The sequence below is a fragment of the Colias philodice genome, chromosome 5 (genome assembly GCF_061535455.1).
Source record: "Colias philodice isolate Cphi_HAF_F1 chromosome 5, ilColPhil1 Martin Lab GWU primary, whole genome shotgun sequence".
In the NCBI taxonomy this organism is placed as follows: domain Eukaryota; kingdom Metazoa; phylum Arthropoda; class Insecta; order Lepidoptera; family Pieridae; genus Colias; species Colias philodice.
The window spans coordinates 11,947,630-11,973,787 of record NC_143090.1 but is presented as its reverse complement, the minus strand read 5'-3'; the positions used below and the strand labels follow the sequence as shown (position 1 = coordinate 11,973,787).

General features: G+C 38.4%; 1 protein-coding gene across 4 annotated transcripts in view; it reads right to left on the bottom strand.

The window, feature by feature from the left end:
* LOC149488683 (uncharacterized) overlaps nucleotides 1-26,158 on the bottom strand; it is a 193,622-nt gene that overhangs the window by 3,701 nt on the left and 163,763 nt on the right. The window contains exons 2-21 of one of the 4 annotated variants that reach the window (XM_089695121.1): nucleotides 14,062-14,132; nucleotides 13,830-13,865; nucleotides 13,466-13,501; nucleotides 12,723-12,758; nucleotides 12,370-12,441; nucleotides 10,943-10,996; nucleotides 9,926-10,105; nucleotides 9,016-9,121; nucleotides 7,436-7,524; nucleotides 7,047-7,181; nucleotides 6,896-6,922; nucleotides 5,849-5,896; nucleotides 4,767-4,871; nucleotides 4,641-4,685; nucleotides 4,421-4,492; nucleotides 1,150-1,176; nucleotides 1,022-1,075; nucleotides 794-820; nucleotides 670-705; nucleotides 354-488 (exon numbers count right to left, since the gene is read on the bottom strand). In XM_089695121.1, the coding sequence (XP_089551247.1) occupies nucleotides 354-488; nucleotides 670-705; nucleotides 794-820; nucleotides 1,022-1,075; nucleotides 1,150-1,176; nucleotides 4,421-4,492; nucleotides 4,641-4,685; nucleotides 4,767-4,871; nucleotides 5,849-5,896; nucleotides 6,896-6,922; nucleotides 7,047-7,181; nucleotides 7,436-7,524; nucleotides 9,016-9,121; nucleotides 9,926-10,105; nucleotides 10,943-10,996; nucleotides 12,370-12,441; nucleotides 12,723-12,758; nucleotides 13,466-13,501; nucleotides 13,830-13,865; nucleotides 14,062-14,132 (1,391 nt within the window). The other 3 variants (XM_089695122.1, XM_089695125.1, XM_089695123.1) reach the window with 3 other exon arrangements.

The following is a 26,158-nucleotide window of genomic DNA, read 5'->3' as shown; positions in this document are numbered from 1 at the left end:
TTTTTTGTCGATGCATCGACGTTCGACAATTATATATAATCGAGATAGTGATTCGATATTATTATTATTGCCGTCTGCGATTATGTACCCGTCGAATCGGAAGAGCGGCAGACGGAGGGGGCGGTAGCGTTATGAAGCGTGCGAGTTAGCGTTATAAAGTTTCTCAGTTAGTAGGGCGGAACGCATAAATCATGCTGCTCGATAATACCATAATTATATTAATATTATACAAAAATACAAAATACCTCTGTTTTCACAACAGTAAGGTAAAACCCCATTCGGAATTATAAAACATTAGGTATTAGGTTTCCCGAGTGAGTTCGCCACACTGTGCGGCCACAGGTTGCACGTACCTTGGAGGGCCGCCAGCCGCAGCCGGGCAGCGGCAGGCCGTCGGGCCCCAGCGGGCAGGGCGCGTCGAGGCCGGGCACGCCCTGCTCGCCGCGCTCGCCCTTGTCGCCCTTGCGCCCGCGCTTGCCGCTCGGCCCCTGCGGAGCGGACGGGCGTTACTGGGGTGTTGCCGGGGAAACGATGCAGTGTCGGGGTGCTTGTGTGCGTTAGTGTTAGTGCACGTGCGATGTGTCCGAGTGTCTCAGAAAGTTAGCGTTTTACCTTGTGCCGAAAGAGAAGAAAAGAGAGAATAATAATATCAACATTGAGATTGCTCACCGGTTCTCCTTTGTAACCTTTTTCACCCTTCGGCCCCTATATGGTTAAAGTTAAATTGATTAATCGTTTTATATAAAGAGAGTAATTCAGGTCGTATACAGTGATATCGTCCGCTCCGACTGACCTCCGTCCCGGGGATTCCGTCCGTTCCCTGAAATGAATAAGCTCTTGAATGATATCCTTAATTTTTAACGACCGAATATATTATGTATTTAAAAACGGTTAACTACGTATGTTCTGTATTGAGAAAATGATGACCGGTCTTAACCGACGGACGGCAGTTTTATAACGCTCGGATAATTTTAGCAATCCTGCGCGGAAGAAAAACCAAAATTGAATAATGTAAACGTACGGGAAGTCCCGGGTCACCGCGCTCGCCCTTGCCGCCCGGCTCTCCCTGTGCACCCTGTCGACAACCGTTTAATTACTTAAATCTGATTAATATTCAATTAAATATAATTAATTACACCCAATACTGACCTTCATACCGTCCAGGCCGGGCGGACCCTGCGAAATACACACTAATAAACGTCGATTCTCTTGGTGCATTGCATTGGTCGCGGCTGCCCACTATGCTCTACGTATTCACTTTAACGATGTAAGCAGAATATTGATATATCTAGAATCCTTTTGAAATTACTTGTGAAGCTTGAAAATTTTGGACTCAGAGAACAGTAACATGCTCATACGTTCGGGCTAACGTGCCATCGCCCACCATGCCAGAGACGGCGAGCGCTCGTCACATCTCGAAGAGAAGCGAAACGAGAAATAAGACAGGTCGGAAGAAAAAGACAAATATGCACGGCATGCAAATATTTATTTTCCTTGAAAATAATTTGTGAACAACAATATTTTATTCGCTCTCGAGGTTATGGTACAAATGACAACTTTCGATTTCATAAAAAAACTAAACTCCTTACTCTAATACATACACTTACACTAAACGAGACGAACAAAAGGGAAGTGGACCGGCGCGACGGAGCGATCACACGCTCGAGCCATAGTTACACTTTCCTCAGGCAGTCACACGCGGCATTCACCACTTATCTTAGCCTAGGCGATTCAATTTGTACATTCCTTTCGTTAGTAATACTTAAGTTTAACGTTTATGATAAAGACGATACCTTAGAAGAAATACATCGAGAGAGATAGGACACGAGTGAATATGCACGATTTAACATTAACATAGTAGGAGTGCGGACGGAGCGCGCGGGACACATTATGTACAGGGCGGGGGAGGGCGCTTTCTCGAGACCACTACTCTAGAAAGTATATTCACAAAACACGGGAGAAATGCTGTGACAGAAGTAGGAAATGATATGTAAGTAGAGAGAGACCCGAAGAGCGCACCCTCGCCCCCTTCACAAGCAGAGAGCGCGCGCGGCATACTGCACAACGGGCTGCCACTACTGGCCACTCTATTTATTGTTTTACATAGTTTCCTTCGATATATTATTATTATGCTTAAATAATTTCAATCTATTGCCCTGCTAATGAAACATTTGTTTAGTAATTTGGCGCGCACTCACTGATGATATTATTTACATATTATTAATTTATGCTAAAATTCGAATATAACATTCATTTTAAAGAAAGATACATTCACAATAGTCAATAACCTTATCGTTAAATTAGGCGAGTCGATAAATAGTTTTATAGATATGACTTAGCGATACAAAGTGACACGATAAAGGTACTTATGAGGATAACAACTCCAAGAACATCTTGACACTCGTACATGGTAAATGGTAATATATCACAATATTCACAATTCCCTCGAAGCCTCGCGGGGCGCTAATGCATAAAGCTTATAGTAAAGATTCGGTCCACGGTAAAACTCTTAACCTCCTTGTGATATTGATTTTATTTTACTAAAATGTCCCATGAAATATTTTGTGCCTCTAAATCAATTTTAGAGGCATAAATAATACAAACTATCGGTTCCCAATCATCGAGGTGCTTTATAAAAACGACAACACTTCCGTTCGAGTCGAGCGAAGGGCGTTCACACTCAATTTATACAAAACGGCACAAAGCTTAACGTAAATTACAATTCGATGTTTCGTGTAAAAATTGATTATCTTTATACAGAGTCAATAACACTTAGCACTAGACGGTAACATCTTACACTGGATCCAGGAGCTAGGTACAATTTTACAATTTACAGCAGTCGGTGCCGCGGGCGCCACTACGTGAAGGCGAAGTGCTGCGCCCAGCCGCCTTCCTGCCACACACACACACACCTCTGTTAGCACACCCCTCCCACACCGCTCTGCGACCCACCTCACGTGTACTTAGCTCAGTATTTATAGTCTGTCCACTATAAGAATTGCTTTTTGATAGCTCGACAGGTGATACCAGAAGTGATGTCCAAAAGATTATCGATTGTCATACCATTCCGATTATAAATTCAAAATATTATCATAAATCGAATCAGGTACGTAAATAATAATTACAACGTAAACGTACTTATAAGATATGTGATAATAAGACCACATAATATCTATGCATTTTATGTTAAAACTGTGGTTAAAACTAAACTAAACTAATATTTTATTATTTATTGGTTTCTGTCTTACAATTTGTTTGTCTTTATGTTTAAATTACATAACATAATAGAAGAGTTTTTCTGTATCGGATATATTTTACAGAGTATTTCTATCGATTATTATAATCTATCGACCCATCATTGAATAATTCTGTGTAGACATCACTAAGTGGGCGGGGCCTGTCCATGAAGTACAATAATTATTTGTATGACATTTCAACATAGACAATACAATCCTTCATAGGCGTGGAGCTGTCTGAAAGCAAATAATATAATGGACAGAGTATAACATTGCTTTTACTCGCGTATACTGAATTTATTTAAAATTATAAGTGCAAGGGATTTGATTTTTTTTCGGATTTTTTAATATATTTCGTTATTCATGAGATTGAATCATTAACAGCTAATTATAGTCGTCATGTTTACGTACGCAACATGAATTTTGAATTACTATTTAAATCCATTACAAACCCGTACGTACCTGTGATAAATACAATCATACGCTAAAATAGATGTTATAACATAAATGTGGGAGTCGCAGAACGGTATTTAACATGCTCATTAAACTAAATGCTACAGTTAGTGGATTAGTGTTGTTATGTCGAAGGAATCTAAAAGTCTACGTTTTATAAACTTTGTGTTCCAATCCATAGCCCTACGCAGACGAGCATGGTATCTAGCTCACCACACGCTACTAGATACATGCATTTTTATTTTGCAAATTAGTGAATGTACAGTGTAGGTGATTGCAACGCACATGAGTAATAAAATGTAGAGAGACAAAGCTTCATATAGCCGCGAAGATCGCACGTGTGGCCAATGGGTAGCTGTCAATGTCATCGCTTTTCGTACACCGTGAGATTGAGATTTGAAATAAACCAATTTTTTGTATCCTGCCTTTTCGCAATGATTTGCCAGATTATCACTTGCCAACCAACGTTTCGCCGATGTTTCACTTTGACAATGAACGATTAGCAAATCTTTGTATGACAACATTTCATTTGGTAGAATTATTATTAAGCGGATTATTATATGTATGTATTTTTGGCGAAAAGGCTGAGAACCACGATAACGATATTATGTAAGAAAATAAAATTTATTTAGCTCTACCAAAATAGGTTAAAATTTTGTACGTTCATATGAAGCTTTATATCTTCACAGTTTATCTGCTCATGTGGGGCAAAGTGGGACGAGAATACTTACGCGAGGCCCCGAGTCGCCGGGTCGACCGGGCTCCCCGGGCTCTCCGGGCTCGCCGGGTAGCCCCACGGGGCCCTGGAATAATTACACCTTTGTGTGAGGAATATTGTTTGAAACACATAAGTAAGAACATTTTTTTAATTAAATATGTTACCCGACTTTCACTATAATTATATTATTCTTTAATATTTTACTGACAGAAGAATAATTAATGAATACCAACCGGTAAACCCATCGGACCAGGATCTCCTTTTTCACCCCGTTCCCCCTGGAAAACATAGAGGTTTAATTTTATGAATGATCTTCAGTGAAATACATTTCCCTTGTAATGTGTACACCTGCGACGTACCGATTTCCCCCGAATGCCCGGGTCGCCTTTGTCGCCTTTGATGCCGGGCGGGCCCGCAACGCCGGGAGGCCCCGCGGGGCCTGGCGCGCCAGGGGGCCCCATCATCTGGAAAAGTGGAACGTGTGTTTTGCTTTTTATCATTGCTTTTATATGCATTATGTAGTTACCGTTTTGCACAAATTCCTAGCCCACCTGCAAATTAAGATGTTTAAAATAATTTATATGAAACAAATAAATATACATTATTTATATGAAACAAATAAATATACAATGGTATTAGTAATACATAATTATGTCTATATTTACTTCACACGATAATAACACAAATGCCGCATTCCTTTGACTCGTGGCGCATTCGTACGAATCGTGCTCGGACGTTGTTTATACGACGTTCGACCCAACTACCCTCACTTTGCTAATAGTCGTTGACTAGCTGCGATTTGATATCAACTACCTACATCAATTGGGTAGCTGTGTAGAATCGCAGTACATTCTTATTACATTTTTTTTTATGCAATAGGGGGCAACAGAGCAGACGCGTCACCTGGTGGTAAGTGCTCCACACGCACAGTGCCAGAGACATTGTGAGTATGTTGCCGGCCTTTCAAGTAGGAATATGCTCTTTTCTTTCTTTTCTCTTATTACATTCAAACAAATATTTAACTCGGCCTCGCGTGTAATTTCTTATAGATGAAGAAGAATAATTATATTATGTTACTACTCAGAGAAATTTTTAACCGACTTCAAAAAAAAGGAGGAGGTTATCAATTCGGCCGGTATGTTTTTTTTTTTTTTTTTTTTTATGTATGTACACCGATTACTCCGTGGTTTCTGAACCGATTTACGTGATTCTTTTTTTGTTCGATGCGGGATGGTGTCGAATTGGTCCCATAAAAATTTTATTCGGATAGGCCCAGTAGTTTTTATTTTATGAGCATTTTTGTCTGTATTTGTAAATGTTGCAAGTGCAAGTTTGAAGTCGGTTGTTTTTAACGCAGTTATTGACTTGTGTAGGTAATGTTTTTGGCAATAAATATCTGTTTATATATTCGATATTTGAGAAAATATTAAAAATGACTTACTATTTCATGTCCATACAGCTCGTAGCCCGTGCCGTCTCCCTGTAAGTTCAACAGTGGGCATAAAGATTAACAGTTCCACATCACACCGCCAAGGCATATACTTTGATAATGTATTATAATATAACTACCTAAAGAAAAAATTTATGACTCCTATGTTAGTACAGACGACTCAAACTACTTTGTTAACAAAATATGCATCATACTTCAATTATGTAGTACTAACCGATATCTTTGAAAATTCGTATAAATATACTTATTTACTTGAACATGAGTAGGTACTTCAGGATATTTGACATTCCATCTAGAGAGAGAAGCAATTCCCCTTTAATCATATTTAAAAATCAAAAGTAAAATCGTGATACTTATTAATAATGATTACTTTTATTTTTTTAGGCTTTTTATTAACAGTAGGCCTAGACAAACGTCATCGTCATTCGTTTTCTATACATATAAATATTAAAATATAGTCCGGTACGGTCAATGCAGACTTTCGAAGTAACAAAATTCCTATCCAGCCGAAAACTGACGAAAGTTTATGACTTTTTGATAAAGAAGTTACGAAGAGTTGCAAAAAGCTCAACCAACTGAAAATTGGTACAATTGTTTAAAATATAATTGAATATCAAAACTTCCCATCATTCCGGTACTTGGAAAAATAAATATTGGACAAAAGATGGTTTTGCACCAAAATGGCAAAACCACCATAGTGGAAATAGAAGTTGTTAATATTCACAATCACTTATGTAGGACGGAATTGATTTTATAAACGTTTGCATTTTATGAATCTTTTGAAATTTTGAATGACTTCTTTGAATATCTCATAAAAAGTGGCTCTAATAAAAATATCTACAATTTTGGTCACAGGTGATATTTTCATGATAAAATTTACCGTTTCGGTGAAAATTGCGAAAAAATATTATTTGACAATATGTATTTCTTTCCAAGAACTTAAAAATGAAGGACCACCTCTATTTGTCGTTGTCATTTGTCTAGGCCTGCTGGAGGGATGCAAATGAAAAAAGAAGAAAGAAAAGAGTCGATAGTTACTTGTCTTCGTCTCAACTTTCTGTACTTCTAGTGTCCAACCGAAGGGCACCGCGCGCGCACCGCAACCAAAACAAGAGAGAGAAGGGCAATGTTAGTTGTGCTCAGCTGTTTCGTGACTACTGTGCTACGCTGCCGGTACGTGCGACCTTACCGAGTCTCCCTTGTCGCCTTTCTCCCCCTTGAGGCCGGGGTAGCCGGGCGGCCCGGGCAGCCCGGGGGCGCCCAACATGCCCGGGGATCCCATGTCACCGTAGTCTCCTTTCTCGCCCTTTGGACCCATCTCACCCTGTCATTTTAGGAAATATCATCATTTGTATTTGATTAATATTTCAGCAGATAATAAAATTCAGGATTATTGTGTTTGTTATTGCGCAAATAACGTATTTTACAAATGATGCTAATTATTTTAAGGTAATATTTAAAAAAAACATTATTAATTTTTGTATTGAAATAAAACGGGCTATTATATTGTTTTCCAAGTCTGCTGCTGCTACTGCTCTTGATTGCATTAGGTGCAATCAAGAGCAGTTTGAGACGTACTGGTTTCCCGGGCGGGCCGGGCACGCCCGCGTCTCCGGGGCGTCCGTCGAGGCCGGGCGGGCCGCGCGGGCCAGCCGCTCCCGCAGTTCCTGAATAGGCAATGACACGTAAGTTAACATCTAAATATCCAAATTAAAATTACAATTAGATTATTTGCATTTTACTTTTATCTTAATTTATTATGTCAATAAAAATTTTATTTGGAAATCAACGTTTGGCCCTGATTTGTACAAAATAATAAACAATTGTCAAGTCAGGATACGAATGATACGTTGAGAGTGATACTTCTTTTATGTACTTATTACAAACAGTGGGAATTCAACACTGTACTCTTATTAAAGTAAAGTTACCTGTGTCAATAAGCCTGTGCAATGCTGGCTGAGAGCCGCTCTCGCGTGACTCGTTACTAAGCACCTGAAGCTAGTTAGTCCTCACTTGTACCACAACCCAACTATCTACGTGTGATCAAAACTGTAAACTGGCGTTATAGTACTACTCAATATCATGCGGCGTGCGAGGCATGCGAACGATGCAATGAATAAGGAAATATATCTCGAAGGAAGGATGCAAAAATGATGAGACGAGAAGGACAGCTTGGAGTCGATTGATCAGCAGTTTTAGAAAGAGGTACACTGAGTAAAATATATTCAGAATATAAAAGAATAGTGGATAGTCTTCTCTGGTTTCGAAAGGCGAGCGTGCTGCGCGTGGGCAGAGTGGGCAGCGGATGAATAAGTATATTGTTGGGTTCTCTTTCCTATGTAGTGTTGCCAATTGTAATATTATAATAAGACATTCGTAAGCAACATAAGAGAATTTGAAAAATTATGAATTCCATCATAGTTTTTATTTTACTACAAGTATTATATTAGCAACACTCGTTTAATTTTGGCTTACCATACATGGATAAGTTATTTCTATTTTTAAGCAAAAGTGTATAATATTAAAATCGTTGTTATTTTGGTATCATAATAATCGATTACTAGAATGTTTGTATGACCGGTAGCCATGTGTGGTGAGCCTTGGTCGGTGTGCGTGTGCTCGTGTGCTCGTGTGCTGTGCGTGTACGTGTGGTGTGGTGCGCAGTGAGGGCGGTTACCCGCTTGCCGCGCTTGCCGCGTGCGCCGCGCTCGCCGGGCGGGCCGGGCGCGCCCGTCGCTCCCCGCTCGCCGCGCGCGCCCTCCGACCCTTCAACACACCCTGCCGTTACACACTACTACGCACTACGCCCTAGGCTACTTCTAGGCGGCGTGCGCGACATGGACGCATCGCCTTTACTTAAATTTGTCAACATTTTAATTATTATAGCGTCGAAACGAATAGGCGTGCGTCGATATCGTGCTCAATAATACTACTTAGCGGTATTCTATCTACTAAACTCTAAAGGAACGATTAATGAACAAATATTAGATTCCATAAATATCCAAATTAATTATAAGTATGTTAACCCCCATGAAGCTTCGTTTTAATGCGAACAAAATTTAAAAGCATTCCCAAATCCGAGCGTGAGCGACTAGCTACGGCGTCGTGTAGGAAGCGTGTCTGTCCCGGGGCGACATGCGGAGCTACGAGAGGGTTACCGGGCGGGCCGGGCGGGCCGGGCGGGCCCTCGATGATGCCGGTGGGGAACGCGTCGCCCTTCAGCGTCGTGGTGAAGCCGCGCTCGCCCTTGTCGCCTTTGTCGCCCTGAAACACGCCGCAGGCCAGGGCCACAGTTACACTCTCACATTACGTCTATACTTAGATTACTAAAATTTTGAATGAATGGCGTTGATTTACATTATAATTCCTTAAGTACTGTAGTTGGATGTTAATTATTGTGATGAAGCTGAAGAGGATCTTTAAAATAATTTGGAAAATCCAAAAGTGCACGCCTCATAATTTTTTTTTAATAAATATTTATTAATTATTATTTTTGTTTATTTAATAACAATTAAACCACATTGAATCAGACCCTGAAAAATGAAAGGGTTCTATTCCTGAGCATACTCAAGCGTAAGAGAAAAAAAAAGACTCGATTAGTAAAGTATTTCGGTCGCTATCGTGTTAACAAGAAAAAGGATCCGCACATACAGACACACGGACGTCCAAGACAGAACTTTTTTAAACTGTTTTTTAACTAGTTTAAATAACAAAAATGACATCAAAAATATCATGAACGTTAAAAATAGTGTTTTTTCTTAATATGTATTATCTTACAAGTGCAATGTATGATACATAAAGACATTTTAAGTTTGAAAAATCAGATGTTTTGCGCGAAGTGACAGTAGTACCCACCTCAACGCTTCGCTTATGAGGCGTGCAATAACAGTAACTATGATGAAGTTACATATTTTGAAAAAAATAATTGAAAGAATTGCATTATGTACTCGTTGCCATACTTTTACTTAGTTTTGAAAGTGGAGGTCTTTTTAATTTTCCAGAGAAAATATGGTAAATGTAAAGAAAGGGTTTGGGTACAGTTTTACTATAATATGTATGGATATTAACCTTATGTCCTATAGGTCCGGGTGGCCCAGTTGGTCCGATGGGCCCTGACGGGCCGGCGGGGCCGATCGGGCCAGCGGGCCCGACTGCGCCGGCCGGCCCCGGCCTGCCCTCCGCACCCGTCACGCCGTCCGCTCCGGACGGGCCCGGGGGCCCCGGTGGACCTGGCTCACCAGGTTCTCCCTATATTATCACACATGTCCTTTATACAATACTTATAGTATGTATTATAATAACAATTAAAGCTCTTGTTGCACAGTATTAGTACGGCTAGCAAGCTACAAATGAAAATTCAGTGTTAATATTTTATATGTATAAATAAAAATAGATATTGTTAATATAATTTTTTATGAAAATTTGATTCGGATAGGCACACTAGTTTTTTGTCTGATCTCGATTAGGTACTCAATTGAAATCTAGCAAGTAACTTTGATTCACTTCCCTGTTACCGATTGAGATGAAATTTTGTACCTATATGTATGTAAATTGACTAGCGATGAAAATTCATTATGACATACCTAGAGCTGATTTGATGATGGAAACCTATTTAGTAAATAGCACATCTAAATAACATTTAGTAGGTAATCACAGGTCGTAATTAATAATATCAAATATTTTTTATTTTTTACTTTTCCGTTTTTGAAGTCTACCTAAGTAACTATATATAAATTGTAAATTCTTATATTGAAATTAAGCTATAGTTCGGCAATAAACTTATTTAAAAAAAAACAAAGAAATACTTTGCTTTTAATCTTATAATATTATAACATGTATAATTTGCGTACCTACTGTTCTAATTGTTTTTCTCCAAACATTTTTCGATAATCACTCACAATCGTAATATTTTTATTTTTTACAATAATTATAGGTAATACTGCAATCCCCATACACTAAGCCAATAATTATAATACGTGTAAAAAAATTCTAACAACATGCAACGCCAATTTATAAATATGTATAAAAGCAATAAATATATGAATACTGCCACGATATTAATAAAAGTACGCAGAAAGCTCTCACCTTCAGCTGAATGATAGACTGCGCGGAGATGTTGTGGCCGGCCGCCTGCAGGCCCTACAGGCACACGGGAAGCATGCGTTATGCTGAACACTTCGCGTGCCACTTGTATACTCCACTGACTGCCGACTACTGGCCACCGCTCACTGAACCCTTACTTGACATAACATAACGTTATAATATGTAATAACGTTAATACGTTGCGGCTCAGAGTCAGTTGCATCAGTTTCAGAGTATTCACGTAGCATGCAGATTGCAGATGTAATAAATAATATAAACGTCAACAGCACTAATAAACGATAATCTACTCAGTACACTACATACACCCACCGCAGAATAACCTACGATAATACGGAAAGAAGCGCAAAATAATTTGAAAAGCAAACCGTGAATTGCCAATTGAACGAATACGTAAATACTGTAACAGTTCGGTTCTAAAGGAAATACCTTAACAGCAATGATTTCGGCAGTAGTGTAGGGACTCATCTTATAGTTGTCCACCGATCTTTTGACGCCCTGTAACCCGCTATTTATCACATTTTTGTTGATTTACGTTCACAAGAATAGTGAGCTGGAAAGGGCAACTTTTAAAGAGCTTGGCTTATGGTTGTTATGGAGTGGGAAAAGGTTATGCAAATGAGAGCATCATAATATTATTATAATAATAATATGATGCTCTCATTTGCATACCAATACTCGACAAAAAAAAATTGACAGCTCCGATTGCAAATCAATCGTTTGCTTTTAATAAAAAATATACCTACATATAAGGGGGCTTCCATAAATTACGTGAGTTGTTTTAGGGGGGGAGGGGGTCGAGTAAAATCTCATCTAACCTTACGTTGGGGAGAGGTGTAAAATTGGGGGGGTGTCGGCAAATATCACGCAATTTTTTTTAATTGAAACTAGCCAAATTATACTCTTTTGGTCCATTTAATCCAAATAACATGCTTAGATTTTAATGTTACGGTTAAGATTTAAATATTCTATTGTTACCTTGTTATAACACTTTAACTTTCAGCAGTATTAATTACTATTTTTAACTAGTCGTAAACAAAAGCACGAAACAATTTTTTTTCTTTTTACAATGACAAATAATCATAAGAAACCCACATTTTGAAAAATCTCACGTGAGATGAGGGGATGGGGGAGGGGGTTCAATAAAATCTCATGATATCTCACCAGAGGGGGGGGGAGGGTCAAAAAATGGACAAAAACACCTCACGTAATTTATGGATGCTCCCTAATCAGTAATTAAATAAAATTAAGACAGCTCTTTGCAATACTGAAATCCTTAGTGAAATCGTTCAGGGTGATTGACTCCTGTCGCTTTGTGTTGTCTTGAAAATTAACACATCACATCAACAAATATTTTATTGTAATTTTTCATAATTTTGTTTTACTCTTGTAAAATTTAATTAAAAGTTTACCTTGACGGCTGAGAATACATCAAAGCCGGGGCTCCCGTGGTCCCCCTTCTGCCCTTTGTCCCCCGGCCGGCCCTGGAACATCATCACACGCTCATTTTCAAATTACCTCTAAACTATTGAAGCGTAATAAAATTTATAAGATTTAGATAATGATTCAAATTTCAAATATACATTAATAATATATAAAACACAGACAAACGTCATCGTTAGGTATACCTCGTAGTTTGGAGATAATTGTTAAAAGCCAAACAAACAAAATATAAACTCTTCAGCATTATAAATTATAATACTACTTTACAACAATAAATGAAATCGATCAAATGATCTGAGAGATTGTAAAAAAAACTACTTACGGGATCTCCTTTCGGTCCGTCTAATCCTATTGGACCCTGAAAAGTGAAAATGGTCCCATTACGACATGTTTCATTATAATAAGCTAATTAATATGTAAGTATACCAATCAATAATGCTCTAAGATGAAATCTCGATGTATGGTTATTCTAGAATACCTATAGTTAGTGAAACCATCAAACAACACACTGGCGCGGAAGACATTGGAAGGGACAAAAATGAAAATATAACCTCGATGAGGGCCGATCGATGGGCGGGTGTAACGAAGGATGTGAACCGAAGGAAAATTGTAATTGAGCGGTGGGGAAATACATTATGTCTGCTACAACTGGTTAATACAATAATTATGAATTCTATAAAAAACTATGGGTTACTGGACCTAGATCCATAATCTATTTCTATGCGTAAACAATGACTTCACGCGCATATCGCCAGAGAGTGCCGCTTAAGGATAACACGATGCATAAACTACTGTCTATTGTTAGTAAAACCCAAATTACATTAATCTACAAGGATTTACGTTTCAGCCGGGTTAGGATTTGGATCTACCGAGCACCACTACGAGGTTAATGAACAGTCTCTTTGCTCTGGTGTCGCTGGTCGGCGACAGCCAGGAGAACAGTTTACAATTAATGCTTTTCGTTGGGAGTATCTAGTTTAGAATGGCTTGGATGTCGGGGTTAGTTGCAAAGATAATCTGGGTTTAGTGCGAGACGAGGCGGATGGGTACGGGGGCGGCGCTTACCATGAAGCCTCGTTCGCCTTTCTCGCCCTTGCTCCCCTGAAACGTCACACCATTTTACATTGAATCCACCACTCGTGTTTGCTATTTGCCCTACTCCGGTCAGCTGACACCGTACATTGTAAAGGGGACGAGCTCAAGAGAACGACCGACAGAACGCCTCTCATGCGACATCAGCGTGACTTATCTGTTAAGTTTCATGAGTTTCACCGTGTTCAATGGTAAATATTATTCAGATTTCAGTAGTACCGGTAACATTGTGCATCGATAGAAATGTGTTCTGACATCAACATTATTATGCCATAACTCATAAGTAAGAAATAAAAAAAAATAATAAAAATAAAATAAAATAACATAAAATAACTACCGGGAATCCGTTTTTTCCTGGCGCTCCCAGTAACCCCTGAAAGTAAGTAAAAAAATAAATAGTAAACTTAAATAATTATGTTAAAAAAACTGTATAAATAATAAAATATCACATAACTAAAAAGAAAATAAAATATGTACCTATCCATAAAAAAATGCACTAAGAAAGACTGAGAGATTTAAGTGAGTAGTGTGTCTTTTGTCTTTTTACACATATAGTGAGGTAGACTCACCGGAGGTCCCGGCTCGCCGGTGTCTCCTTTCTTGCCCTTCTTCCCCCTCTTGCCCGGCGGCCCCGGCGGACCTGAAAGCAGATAACAAGTAATATGCTTATTAACGTTGTACACGTGTATTCATTTCGTATCATATATAAAATAAATAAATAAAATAAAATAAAAAGCCTTTATTTAAATTACAAAACTTTTCTAAGTATGCCTAAGAACTAATTACTACTATACTCGTATCATATAGATACAGGCATTTAAAAATTAAAATTGGTTTGTACGCGGCCTGTAGAGTGTAGGAGGCAGAGTAGCGAGCCGTCGATGACGCCACGAGAGCACTCCGCTCGTCACAGCACTCTGTCAGCTATCAAGTATTAGGTACATAACTACGTAATATCTGTAGGTATAAGCAAACACAATAATTTACATAAACAAGTTATGATCCTTTAAATTTAAACTTGAAATGCCTTGTCTGTGTCAAATTAGTATACCCACAGACATGTATCTACATGTCTGTGAGTATACCAGTTACTACACCGCTGGAACATATCAAATAAAAATATAATATTTCCTAATTAATGATTTCCACAATAATAGCTTTGAGCCATAGATAGCGGCGGTTAAATAGTTAACAAAAAGAAATACCGGCTGAATTGAGAATTCCTCCTTTTTTGAAGTCGGTTAATAAGCACTGTTGTCAAATCGAGATTATCGTAGGACTCCTACGGTAGGAGATATCGATACAAAGCAAAGTCATGTACCTAAATACGAAATATTCACGTATTTATGTGTGTTCGTTTCCCGTGTGGTGAATCAGCGCGCAGGAGCAGAACCAATTAATGTCATCATTTAGCGTGATTTCTGGCGTCGTGTCGCTACCGTCCCCGGTCTCCCGCCACCGGTGCACCGGCGCACCGACGCGCAAGGGCTACCGCCGACCCCTGTATACACTTGTTTTAAATGCTAATTGTAACAACTCGCATCATTTATGTGGTAATGTAAATTCATATCAACCAAAAGCCAATTCCATATTGCAATGACGAATACGTTGATGTGAACACATCCCGCTTCCGTTCTGTTATTACTACCCAACTAAACTATTTTAATTACCTATAGCATTTTTACTGACACAACTAATTATAATGACAAATCAAGTTATTTTTAGTTTTTGTGTTATATTATTCAGTTGAGTAGATGCATTTTATGTAGCACACATTGCGGTTACGTACAGGCGCCGAGCAGAGGGGCCGTTGTGCATATGTAGTCTAGACTCAGTATTTACGAGAGCGTCCGGTGGCGGGCCGCGTGACGCGCCAATGTCACGCGAGCGGTGCGCGGCCGGGCGCGAGCGGAGAGCATGCGGGACGCGACCCACTGACCCACTCATCCCACTCATTGACGATAGCATCAGGACAAACAAAATTATTTTTGCTTGTTGTGATGTTATATTTAATGTAGGTATTCTATAAGCAATAAGCGCAAGAACCTTGCAGACGGCAGTCGGTTTTTCATGTTGATTCACAGGTGAAACTGCGTTTCGTTTATGAATATCTACTACCAAACAACTGCAAGTAGCGGTATCGCCTGGGCAGGCGTTGCTACTCGCGACAGACAGCGTGTCGCGCGGCGCGAGCGGACACGCGCGGCGGCCCGCGGCGCTAATGCGATTACCGACTCCCGGAGGTCATCGCTAATGCACCATTTGTTACAACAGGCCATTACTAAATCATCTCCATTATACATTCATAGAACGTCATTTATGTGATGGACTGCTATGGTTTATTTTAATGAGACATCAAACGCCTATAGGTAATTATACTTCGTATAAACTTTAACGTAGTCTGTAACGAATTACGAAACATTGTTTACAAACATAAAAAAAATGTAGTTATAAATAAAACATAGCCGTGGACAGTCGTATCTGAATACAAATTTTCAGAAATCGCTCCTGAAAAATATTTCCATTTGAAGGCATTTGTGCTATTGTTTATGTTATGAAAAGAAAATGAAATTGAATGAAAAGTGGGTTGAATTGGACTCTAAAGGAGTCGGTTTATATGTACAAACATATCTGCAGGTGAAGATAATATAAAAGGTATGTATGCAGCGCGCAGCGGTCGGTGGGGCGGGCTCGGCGGCGAGCAGACGGCGCGACAACGGATCAGCCGGATTAGCTGTGTGCGCGCCGCTTTACGTCAAATGTTGCTCCATAATGCACGCCGTGTGAGCCCGTCCATGCGCTCGTGAGCTCGTAGCGACTAGCGACTGTATGCGCATTACACACCTTGTTTATGACTTTTCGATTAGCTCAACTCTACAAGAACACCCTTTTGACAATATAATATTATTATACCTTATAGTATTATAATTATATGTAGTATGTATTCCTTTATTACGGCGTATTGATCACCTCTTCACTAACTTAGACAAGAGGCACGCCACAACCCATTGTTAAAAAATATACATTTTTTAATAAATTAATTTGTTGTTGACCGTAAGTAACTACTTCCGTAGTTTTTTTTTATTTACCACCTCACCGGTAACGTCACAACCTTCAATTACCTACATGTTAACTGTTCCAATAGTTTAGAGCTATTACGAGACGATGCATCTCACTACTGCTACGTAAGAAGAAAATATTAATAGTGGTAATTATTTCCTACTTACATAAGAGTGAAGGCTATTAAAATTGTCAATCATAACGTTTCTTTTGACGATACCAAATCAATTTTAATTTAAAGTAACTTAACACGTTGTAGACGAGCTACGAAGCAGCTACGATTTTTTTGTCTACCAAATCTTAAGGGTAGTTCAGCAACAATAAAATGTATCGTAACTGAAGTTGTTTTCATCAACAATATGGTAGGCAGGTAATTGCATTTAGCAGTATGTCAGATGCGGGGTCGCGGGGGCACGGGGGTCGAGGGACCGGCTCGTGCGGCGGACGCAGTTTATCGGCCGGCGCGGAATTGACGGCTGAATTAGTTACCTTTGCCAATTAAACTGGAGCGTTCAGTGCGAGTGAAGGAAAATACGAGAATGCCAGAAAAGTTGGGAAATGTGTATGAGGGTAAAGAAACTCTTGACGTCAAAAAGTCAAAAGTCGCATTAGCGAGTTTGCTTCTATATTTTATTAGTTTTTAAAGATACATTAAAATAATTTAGTTATTTAAATAAATTGATCAAATATTAAAATTGAAGTAAAGCTTGTTTGGTCATGTGGGCCATGGGCTGAGGCGAGGCGAGGGGACCGCTGGGGCTATATTGCCAATAGCGCCTTAATTAAATATCGAAGATTCTTTGTGCGTATTCCGATTTACGCAAAATCATCTGTCAGTGTGGTGTGGCTAATAACATGTATCGTATCTATACAAATTGAAAAATAAGAAATCTGATTACAGAAAATCATTATGCTACTAATAATGAAGATTCGTTTTGTTGAACACATAATTAAAATATAAGAATTATGGAGGTGTAATAACAATAGACGCACTTTTTACAGTGGCAAAATAAATAAGAATATCTGTTTCACGCGGTATTCTCTTCGAGATGTCCCTAACACGCGGCCGAGCAGAAGCTGGGCTCGCGAGCCTCCCTCGCCTGAACGTGGATAAGCGAGTTAATCCGAGGGTGAAATGTGTCGCGAGAGGAATTGCGCGCAAATCGAGTTAGCGCTAAGCGTCATCGCGCCACACTTGAGAAAGTAATCTTGTTCTTTCCGAGGACCCTTCCAGCGCGTAATGAAAATATTGTGTTTAGTGAAATTGTGACATTACGAGTAGGTATTGTGCAAATGTAGGGCGCTCGTCGCTCGGCGGGAAATCTGCAAGGTACTAGCGAGTCTCTCCACTTTGTACATTACATTCTCTGTATTGATGCGCGGTTCACATCTGTTTAATATTTATGATCTTGAAATTACTCAGTTCTAAAGACATCGTAATATGTAGGTGCGTATTATATTGTGTTCTCAATTTACCTAACAAACAATATCTTGTATGAGGAAAAATTACATTTCCCTAAAGGCTCAATTTTACTGAGAATCAAATGAATCTCCAGCGGCACTTCTGTTGGATCATGCGATAACTTTGTGATATATAGTTTTGTTATTTCGATCGTCGTCCGCTTCACCGGCCGAGTCCCGAGGCGGACGATGGCAAAAGTAAGATATAAAACATGGTAATGGGCCAAGTTCGGTTGTTATTGCTAACTGTTGTTTCCAATTGTATCCGTAAACATGACTGCAGCCCTTCTCGGTAACGTTCCAGAAACTTCGCCTCTTTCGAGATAATCTGTTACACTTTAACTTTGTTCTGTTTACCTGCGAATTTGTAGCCAAGCTAATTATAGAATATAGATAGTAGATACCTGGTCTAAAAATTCTAAGTGTTCATGGGGTTTCGTTTAAATATTGTAAAATATATTATTTACCTACCCTATAAGTATAAGGTATAGGTACGCTATAGGTACATACAAATCGAATATCGTTTGAGTTCGTGTGTATTTGGTAGAATCAAAGAGAAGACGTAGTGACGCGCTTATGAAGTATACCACAGACATCTATGTCTATGAAGTATACCTAAGTGTAAAATTCCACGGGGTATGAAGACTATCGAAACGTTTAGTTACAACCCGTAATTTCGTCATTTTTAATAGAATTATTAAATCTTTAAAGTATATTTTAATAATGGAACAATTACGTTAAACGCTGTAATTTCCAATCGAACCAAATTACATACAATTTCGTTTTTATGGGATCCTTTTTCGTACGAAGGGTCTCATTATAGCGCCGTGTAGCTCTTACCGCTCCCCCCCTCGTCATCCCCCCCACCGTCCGCATCCTTCACCTTGTCCTTACAAGCACATTTGACAAATAGGCATCTAGTTCAGTATATTATTGTTATCAAAAAATAAGATTATCATTTGAATAAATTTTTATTGTTTTTATCCATCGTAAGAAATTATTTAATTTCCTTTCGAATAGAGTTAGAGTATTGCTTGAAGTTGCAACCGAGGAGTATACTCCGAGGCTCGTAAGTTACATCGGAAACACTTAGCATAACATTACAAGGCCGGGTTCGAACATGAATCTATCTCGCAACTTGTGGCACTCATCAATCTTAAACTGTGTACTGTCTCCGAATTGCATCGTAACACAAATATTGAAATATTTTCAAAATTAAGTGATTTATCTGTCTGTTTTACCTACCAGATATCGCATAACATTTGACATCTTTTCTAAATCTCAAAATATTTCTCACCTAATAAAGTATCTATAAATGAAATCAAGTTCGATAAAGATGATATTTATAGAAGTAAGATATTTGAGAAGTTTAAGAGTTTATTCAGTAAACATAAATATATTATAGGAAGGCACAAACACTCGTGGTTGACACTCCACACTGCACACTGCACACGAGACACTAGACACTACACCCGACACGCGACACTCCACATTGTACCGCGCTCGAGGCCACTTCTGTGTTACGTTTGTGCTGTTTTTCTTAGCTATTTACAAAGTTTAAGATCCGGGAAACTATTATTGCACGCCTCATAAGCGAAGCGTTGAGGTGGGTACTACTGTCACTTCGCGCAAAACATCTGATTTTTCAAACTTAAAATGTCTTTATGTATCATACATTGCACTTGTAAGATAATACATACACACACATATTAAGAAAAAACACTATTTTTAACGTTCATGATATTTTTGATGTCATTTTTGTTATTTAAACTAGTTAAAAAACAGTTTAAAAAAGTTCTGTCTTGGACGTCCGTGTGTCTGTATGTGCGGATCCTTTTTCTTGTTAACACGATAGCGACCGAAATACTTTACTAATCGAGTCTTTTTTTTCTCTTACGCTTGAGTATGCTCAGGAATAGAACCCTTTCATTTTTCAGGGTCTGATTCGATGTGGTTTAATTGTTATTAAATAAACAAAAATAATAATTAATAAATTAAAAAAAAATATGAGGCGTGCACTTTTGGATTTTCCAAATTATTATTTATTTTATTAAGTATTTAATTTGATAGATAAATTAAAAAAAATAATCAGAGAGATAATGTAAAAGCATTTTTAATCCTACTAATATTATAAATGCGAAAGTTTGTGAGGATATGTGTGTGTGTGTGTTTGTTACTCTTTCACACAAATACTACTGAACCGATTACAATGAAATTACGCACGTGTAATAAGCACACATATAGAAGGTAACTTGGATTAACACATAGGGTAGGTTTTATCCCGGAAATCCCACGGGAACGGGAACTATGCGGGTTTTCCTTTGAAAACGCGGGCGAAGCCGCGGTCGGAAATCTAGTAATTTAATAAAAATTGTAGTTCATTGGAATATAACTTACATTCTTAGGAAAACGTCAAATTAACTGATGATTAAATTACCTTTTTTATTTTACTATAGGTGCATAATTGCAATGTGATGTAAATCTTCTACACAATTTTGTTACTTTTACTCATAATATATACGAGTATTATACCTACTGTAGCGAGATAAATATTTAATTCTGGATATATAAGGTTGTTTTCCTTGTTGCCTCGAAATAGTGAAAATATGATTTAGTGACGTGCACTTTTTTATCTTAATTTGACGTGTGAGTTACGACGTGATGTGATAAATTAGATTAGAGTGTTGTAGCGCTCGGAGAGGGCTTCGCTGGGACCTTCCTTGGCGTGCCGGCCCTCGCAGTGTTGCTGCAGCGCCGCAGCATCCCTGACAACCCCTCGCTCACATTTAGCATATTTGACGTCTCTTCAGATTATTACATTCAATGATCTTTATTTCCAATGATATAATCTAATATGCATAATAAAAATGTCTTTATATTGTACATTGAATTGAACATCTTAATATATACGTATATAAATCTCCTGTCACAATGTTTGTCCTCAATGGACTCCTAAACCACTTAACCGATTATAATAGAATTCGCTCACCATGTGCAGTTCGATCCAACTTGAGAGATAGGATAGTTTTTATGAAAAAAAAAAACGTAAACATGTAGGTACCACGGGCGAAGCCGGGGCGAACCGCTAGTAGGTATATAAAAATTTAGAAAAAAGATAATAGAGAGTAACAGAAAAACAATTTAAACAAAGTTTGAAATATCACGTCCCATTACCAAATTTATAATGAACTAGCGGTCCGCCCCGGCTTCGCCCGTGGTACATATTTACGTTTTCTCTACATAAGAACCATCCTCGTACTTCAAGGAATATAATAAAAAAAGAATTATCGAAATCGGTTCAGCCGTTCTCGAGTTATGCGCTTACCAACACATTTTGCGATTCATTTTTATATATAAGACTAGCGGTCCGCCCCGGCTTCGCCCGTGGTACATATTTACGTTTTCTCTACATAAAAACCATCCTCGTACTTCAAGGAATATAATAAAAAAAGAATTATCGAAATCGGTTCAGCCGTTCTCGAGTTATGCGCTTACCAACACATTTTGCGATTCATTTTTATATATAAGATTATAGTGACTCTACAATTTGTTATTCTCATTAGATCATGATAAGAGATCGCTGCTTAAGCGATATGTCGCCTTTTTATGCGTGAATGTAATATGTGTTTATGTCCTTTCGTTTTGTTTCCTATAGTTTGCAACTTTTAGATTAATTAAATGTAATAATGTAGGGGAAAATGTATACTTTATCTGCAACAGTAATATTTGACACCATAATCTCTCTTTAAGCGCTGATGACAGGAGCTCGCCCGTCGCCGCGGGCAGGTGCCGAGGCCCGCAGTCCGAGCGTCTCGCCGGAGCCCCCTGCCTGCCCCTTGCCTGCCCCGCGCCACCCAGCGCGCTTGCCGCTTTCCGCAAGCAGTCACAGTCGTCACACGATGTTGGTCAGAATCGTGTGACGGTCAATCTCGTGGGCTCGCCTCATCGAATAGCTAAACATCGCCCGAGGGAACTAGCTTTATGAACACAATTGCTTACAAATATATTCGCTGGTTTGCTATTATTGCTTGCCCATTTGCCTTTATAACATATTAGTAGTTATTAGTGAATAATGAATAAGATTTAATGTTTTCATTTTCATTGAACATAGTAGAGCCCTTAATAATTATTGTCCTGATGGATGATGACAAGAGCCTGGTGTTGCTCAGTTCACAATAAATGAGTTTCATGAAGTACAATATCCGAAGCCCCCGAAGGAACATTAGGACGCATATTCAGCAGTAATAGAGGCAGTGTCACACACGAAAATGATAAAGTATTTACTATCTGGCGAGGCGGCGTAACGCGTGGGTCGGTAATGATATATCGGCCGATTCATCACAACACGCGCTACTGCAGCACCCAGCGTCGCTCGACTTCATTACTACAATTGTACAGAACATCCAACATTCGCCCACTGTTTGTCATGTTGTTATTACTCTAATGGACCGCAATTACGGGAGCTCTTTGTCACGTTCGTGTTTATTATACAAAGTAACTTACGCGCTGTACAGTTCATTATAATATTATATTTTAATGAGGATGACACTGACGAAAATGTTTTAGTGTCACTCACAAATCACTCTTTTATTCAAAACACATTCAGGCGTCGCGTCGGCCCAAATTGTAAAGGCGCTCGTAATGCAGAGCCGCGTCCACTGGCTCCCCGCGGACACGGCGCGTCACGTCGCGTCATCAATCATACAGTGCTACGTCATTCTGCAAGTTGTCACATCGGACGATTATGCGGTTGATGAACTGAGGGATTCAACTCCTAAATATAAGCTCCTGAAATATTTGCTCTACTTAAGGACAGGACATGCGGAGGGTTTTACGTAGATATACAGCATGACAAAATATGAGATTTTTACGCGAGCGAGTCACGTCATTACTGTCAGATCTACAAAATATACGAAACCATAAAGTAATCAATAATCATTGTTTATTTATATATGTTTACAGGTAAAAGTTTTATCTTTTCTTATATGCGTCGTAATTGTGAATTGAAATATTATGTGTTACGCTTATGTATGCAAATATAAATAGCTGACAGAGAGATAATTTATATTCTCCGGAAAAAGCTGTTCCTTAAACAAAGATTATGTCATAAAAGAAAGATACATTTAAATTAGATGGCAAATAATATGTTTGATGAGTCGCTATTTGTGTGAAATTGTGTGAGCGTGTAATTCAGCTGAGGGCCCGCATCGCGAGGGCTCGCAATCGGTACCTATAGTATCTACGTAAATGTCTTTACTAAAGTATATTAGAACTATAAATAATCGGTATTGTTCTGAATAGCTTTTTTTTAAATTCACTTATATGTACACGCAGTACACCTTATGAAAACATTGAAGTATCTCAACGTAAATGAAACCAATATCACAGTCCAAAATCAAACGGTTTAACTTATCAAAAAATTGACAAGCGAGTCGGATCACGAATCCTGCACATACAATCAGTATCAAGTGTCATATGAATTACATATGAGACGGGCGAATGTCGTGATGTAGGCATTAAGTGGAGCCGCAGAGCTGACGGCGGCTGGCGGGTCGTGGGTCGCGGGACGGTGACCAGGATAAATGATTGAGTACCTGGGGTATTGGTGCCTTTGTGCATTACAATCGTATGCACATACATACATTATGCTCTATTAGCACTATGTGATAATTATTCAAAGGAGATTGCCTAAATTAAAAAGTAAACTTTATATTTTGTGAAAAGGAAGGATGTAGACAAGAAAGGATGACCATATTTTGCTCGAATGTTTTTATTTTAAGAGGTTCATAAAAATATTGAAAAGTTTCTATCGCTTGTAGTTTTAATGAATGCATGTATACCATAATGTTTTTCAAGTTCATCGACTGTTTACATTCCTGACACAGTTTGATTTCAAAACAATGCACACACAAAATGTATGGAATACTTCGGAGTTCGGATAGCCCGTCGGTTGCGTTTGATTGATCGCTCGAACCACGGCGTTGTAATGAACAATGGGCCGGAATTCAATGTGTATCATTGTGTTGAATCAATCCGATCGCGCCATGATAATTGCTCGCTCCAATGTGCACACAATGCTATATTATTATCCGACCAATGACGTTTCAAGCGCTGCACAAAATGCTTTCTATAAACCAAGCACCTTTAGCTAATAGTCCATTGAATGAGTCTCTCCAAGGGGGGTCTAGAGTGCGTGAGTTAGTAACGTAAGATGTTTCTTCGGAAACATGTCAAGAGTCCCTAGGTAATAAACATACTAAAACCCCGGGCCACTAGGAGGAGCCCCGGAGTGGGGGGAGGGCGGAAATGGGTCCATTTTTTCATTTTTCGCTTAAATCTCAAAAACGGTACATGTTAGAGAAAAACTTTCAAGGAAAAGTTGAAAGGCCATAAAATTATCTACAAGTTGTACCTGAATCATTTTTTCCTATATCCTACCGTTTGAGTTATACGCAGTAAAACATGATTTTGGCTCAAACAATTTCCACATCAATCGATCAAAAAATATTTCTTTCTTCCAAAAAACTCAAATGTGTAACTTGTGACCGGTACTGATAGATCGCTCTTAATTAGTTCTATAATTGGTAAAATAAACACATTCCTCCATGGAAGCCTTTAGGCGGAATCGATTGTCAAAATACATAGTATATTAGGGCAGTTTGAGTTACTGAACTTGATCTTTTTATTTTTTTCTTCCAAAAAACTCAAAAGTGCAACTTGTGACCGGTACAGATAGATTGCTCATAATTAGGTCTATCATTGCTAAAAATACCAGATTCCACCACGGAGGCGTTTACGGGGAATTGAATTTTATCAGGGTAGTTACGATACTTGAACTTTTTATTTTTTTTCTTCCAAAAAAACTCAAAAGTGCAACTTGTGACCGGTACCGATAGATTGCTCATAATTAGGTCTATCATTGATAAAAAAACCAGATTCCACCATGGAGGCGTTTACGGGGAATTGAATTTTATTAGGGTAGTTAGTTAAAAAGTTCATGTATCGTAACTACCCTAATAAAATTCAATACCTCCTAAACGCCTCTATGGTGGAATCTTGTTTTTTTATCAATGATAGACCTAATTATGAGCAATCTATCGGTACCGGTCACAAGTTGCACTTTTGAGTTTTTTTGGAAGAAAAAAAATAAAAAGTTCAAGTATCGTATCTACCCTAATAAAATTAAATTCCCCGTAAACGCCTCCGTGGTGGAATCTAGTATTTTTATCAATGATAGACCTTATTATGAGCAATCTATCTGTACCGGTCACAAGTTGCACTTTTGAGTTTTTTGGAAGAAAAAAATAAAAAGATTAAGTTCAGTAACTCAAACTACCCTAATATAATATTTTGACAATCGATTCCTCCTAAAGGCTTCCATGGAGGAATGTGTTTATTTTACCAATTATAGACCTAATTAAGAGCAATCTATCAGTACCGGTCATAAGTTGCACTTTTGAGTTTTTTGGAAGAAAAAAATAAAAAGATAAAGTTCAGTAACTCAAACTACCCTAATATAGTATTTTGACAATCGATTCCTCCTAAAAGGTTCCATGGAGGAATGTGTTTATTTTACTAATTATAGACCTAATTAAGAGCAATCTATCAGTATCGGTCACAAGTTGCACTTTTGAGTTTTTTTGGAGAAAAAAAATAAAAAGTTCAAGTATCGTAACTACCCTAATAAAATTCAATTCTCCGTAAACGCCTCCGTGGTGGAATCTGGTATTTTTATCAATGATAGACCCAATTATGAGCAATCTATCTGTACCAGTCATAAGTTGCACTTTTGAGTTTTTTTGGAAGAAAAAAATAAAAAGATCAAGTTCAGTAACTCAAACTACCATAATATAATATTTTGACAATCGATTCCTCCTAAAGGCTTCCATGGAGGAATGTGTTTATTTTACCAATTATAGACCTAATTAAGAGCAATCTATCTGTATCGGTCACAAGTTGCACATTTTAGTTTTTTGGAAGAAAGAAATATTTTTTGATCGATTGATGTGGAAATTGTTTGAGCCAAAATCATGTTTTACTGCGTATAACTCAGAAACGGTAGGATATAGGAAAAAATGATTCTGGTACAACTTGTAGATAATTTTATGGCCTTTCAACTTTTCCTTGAAAGTTTTTCTCTAACAT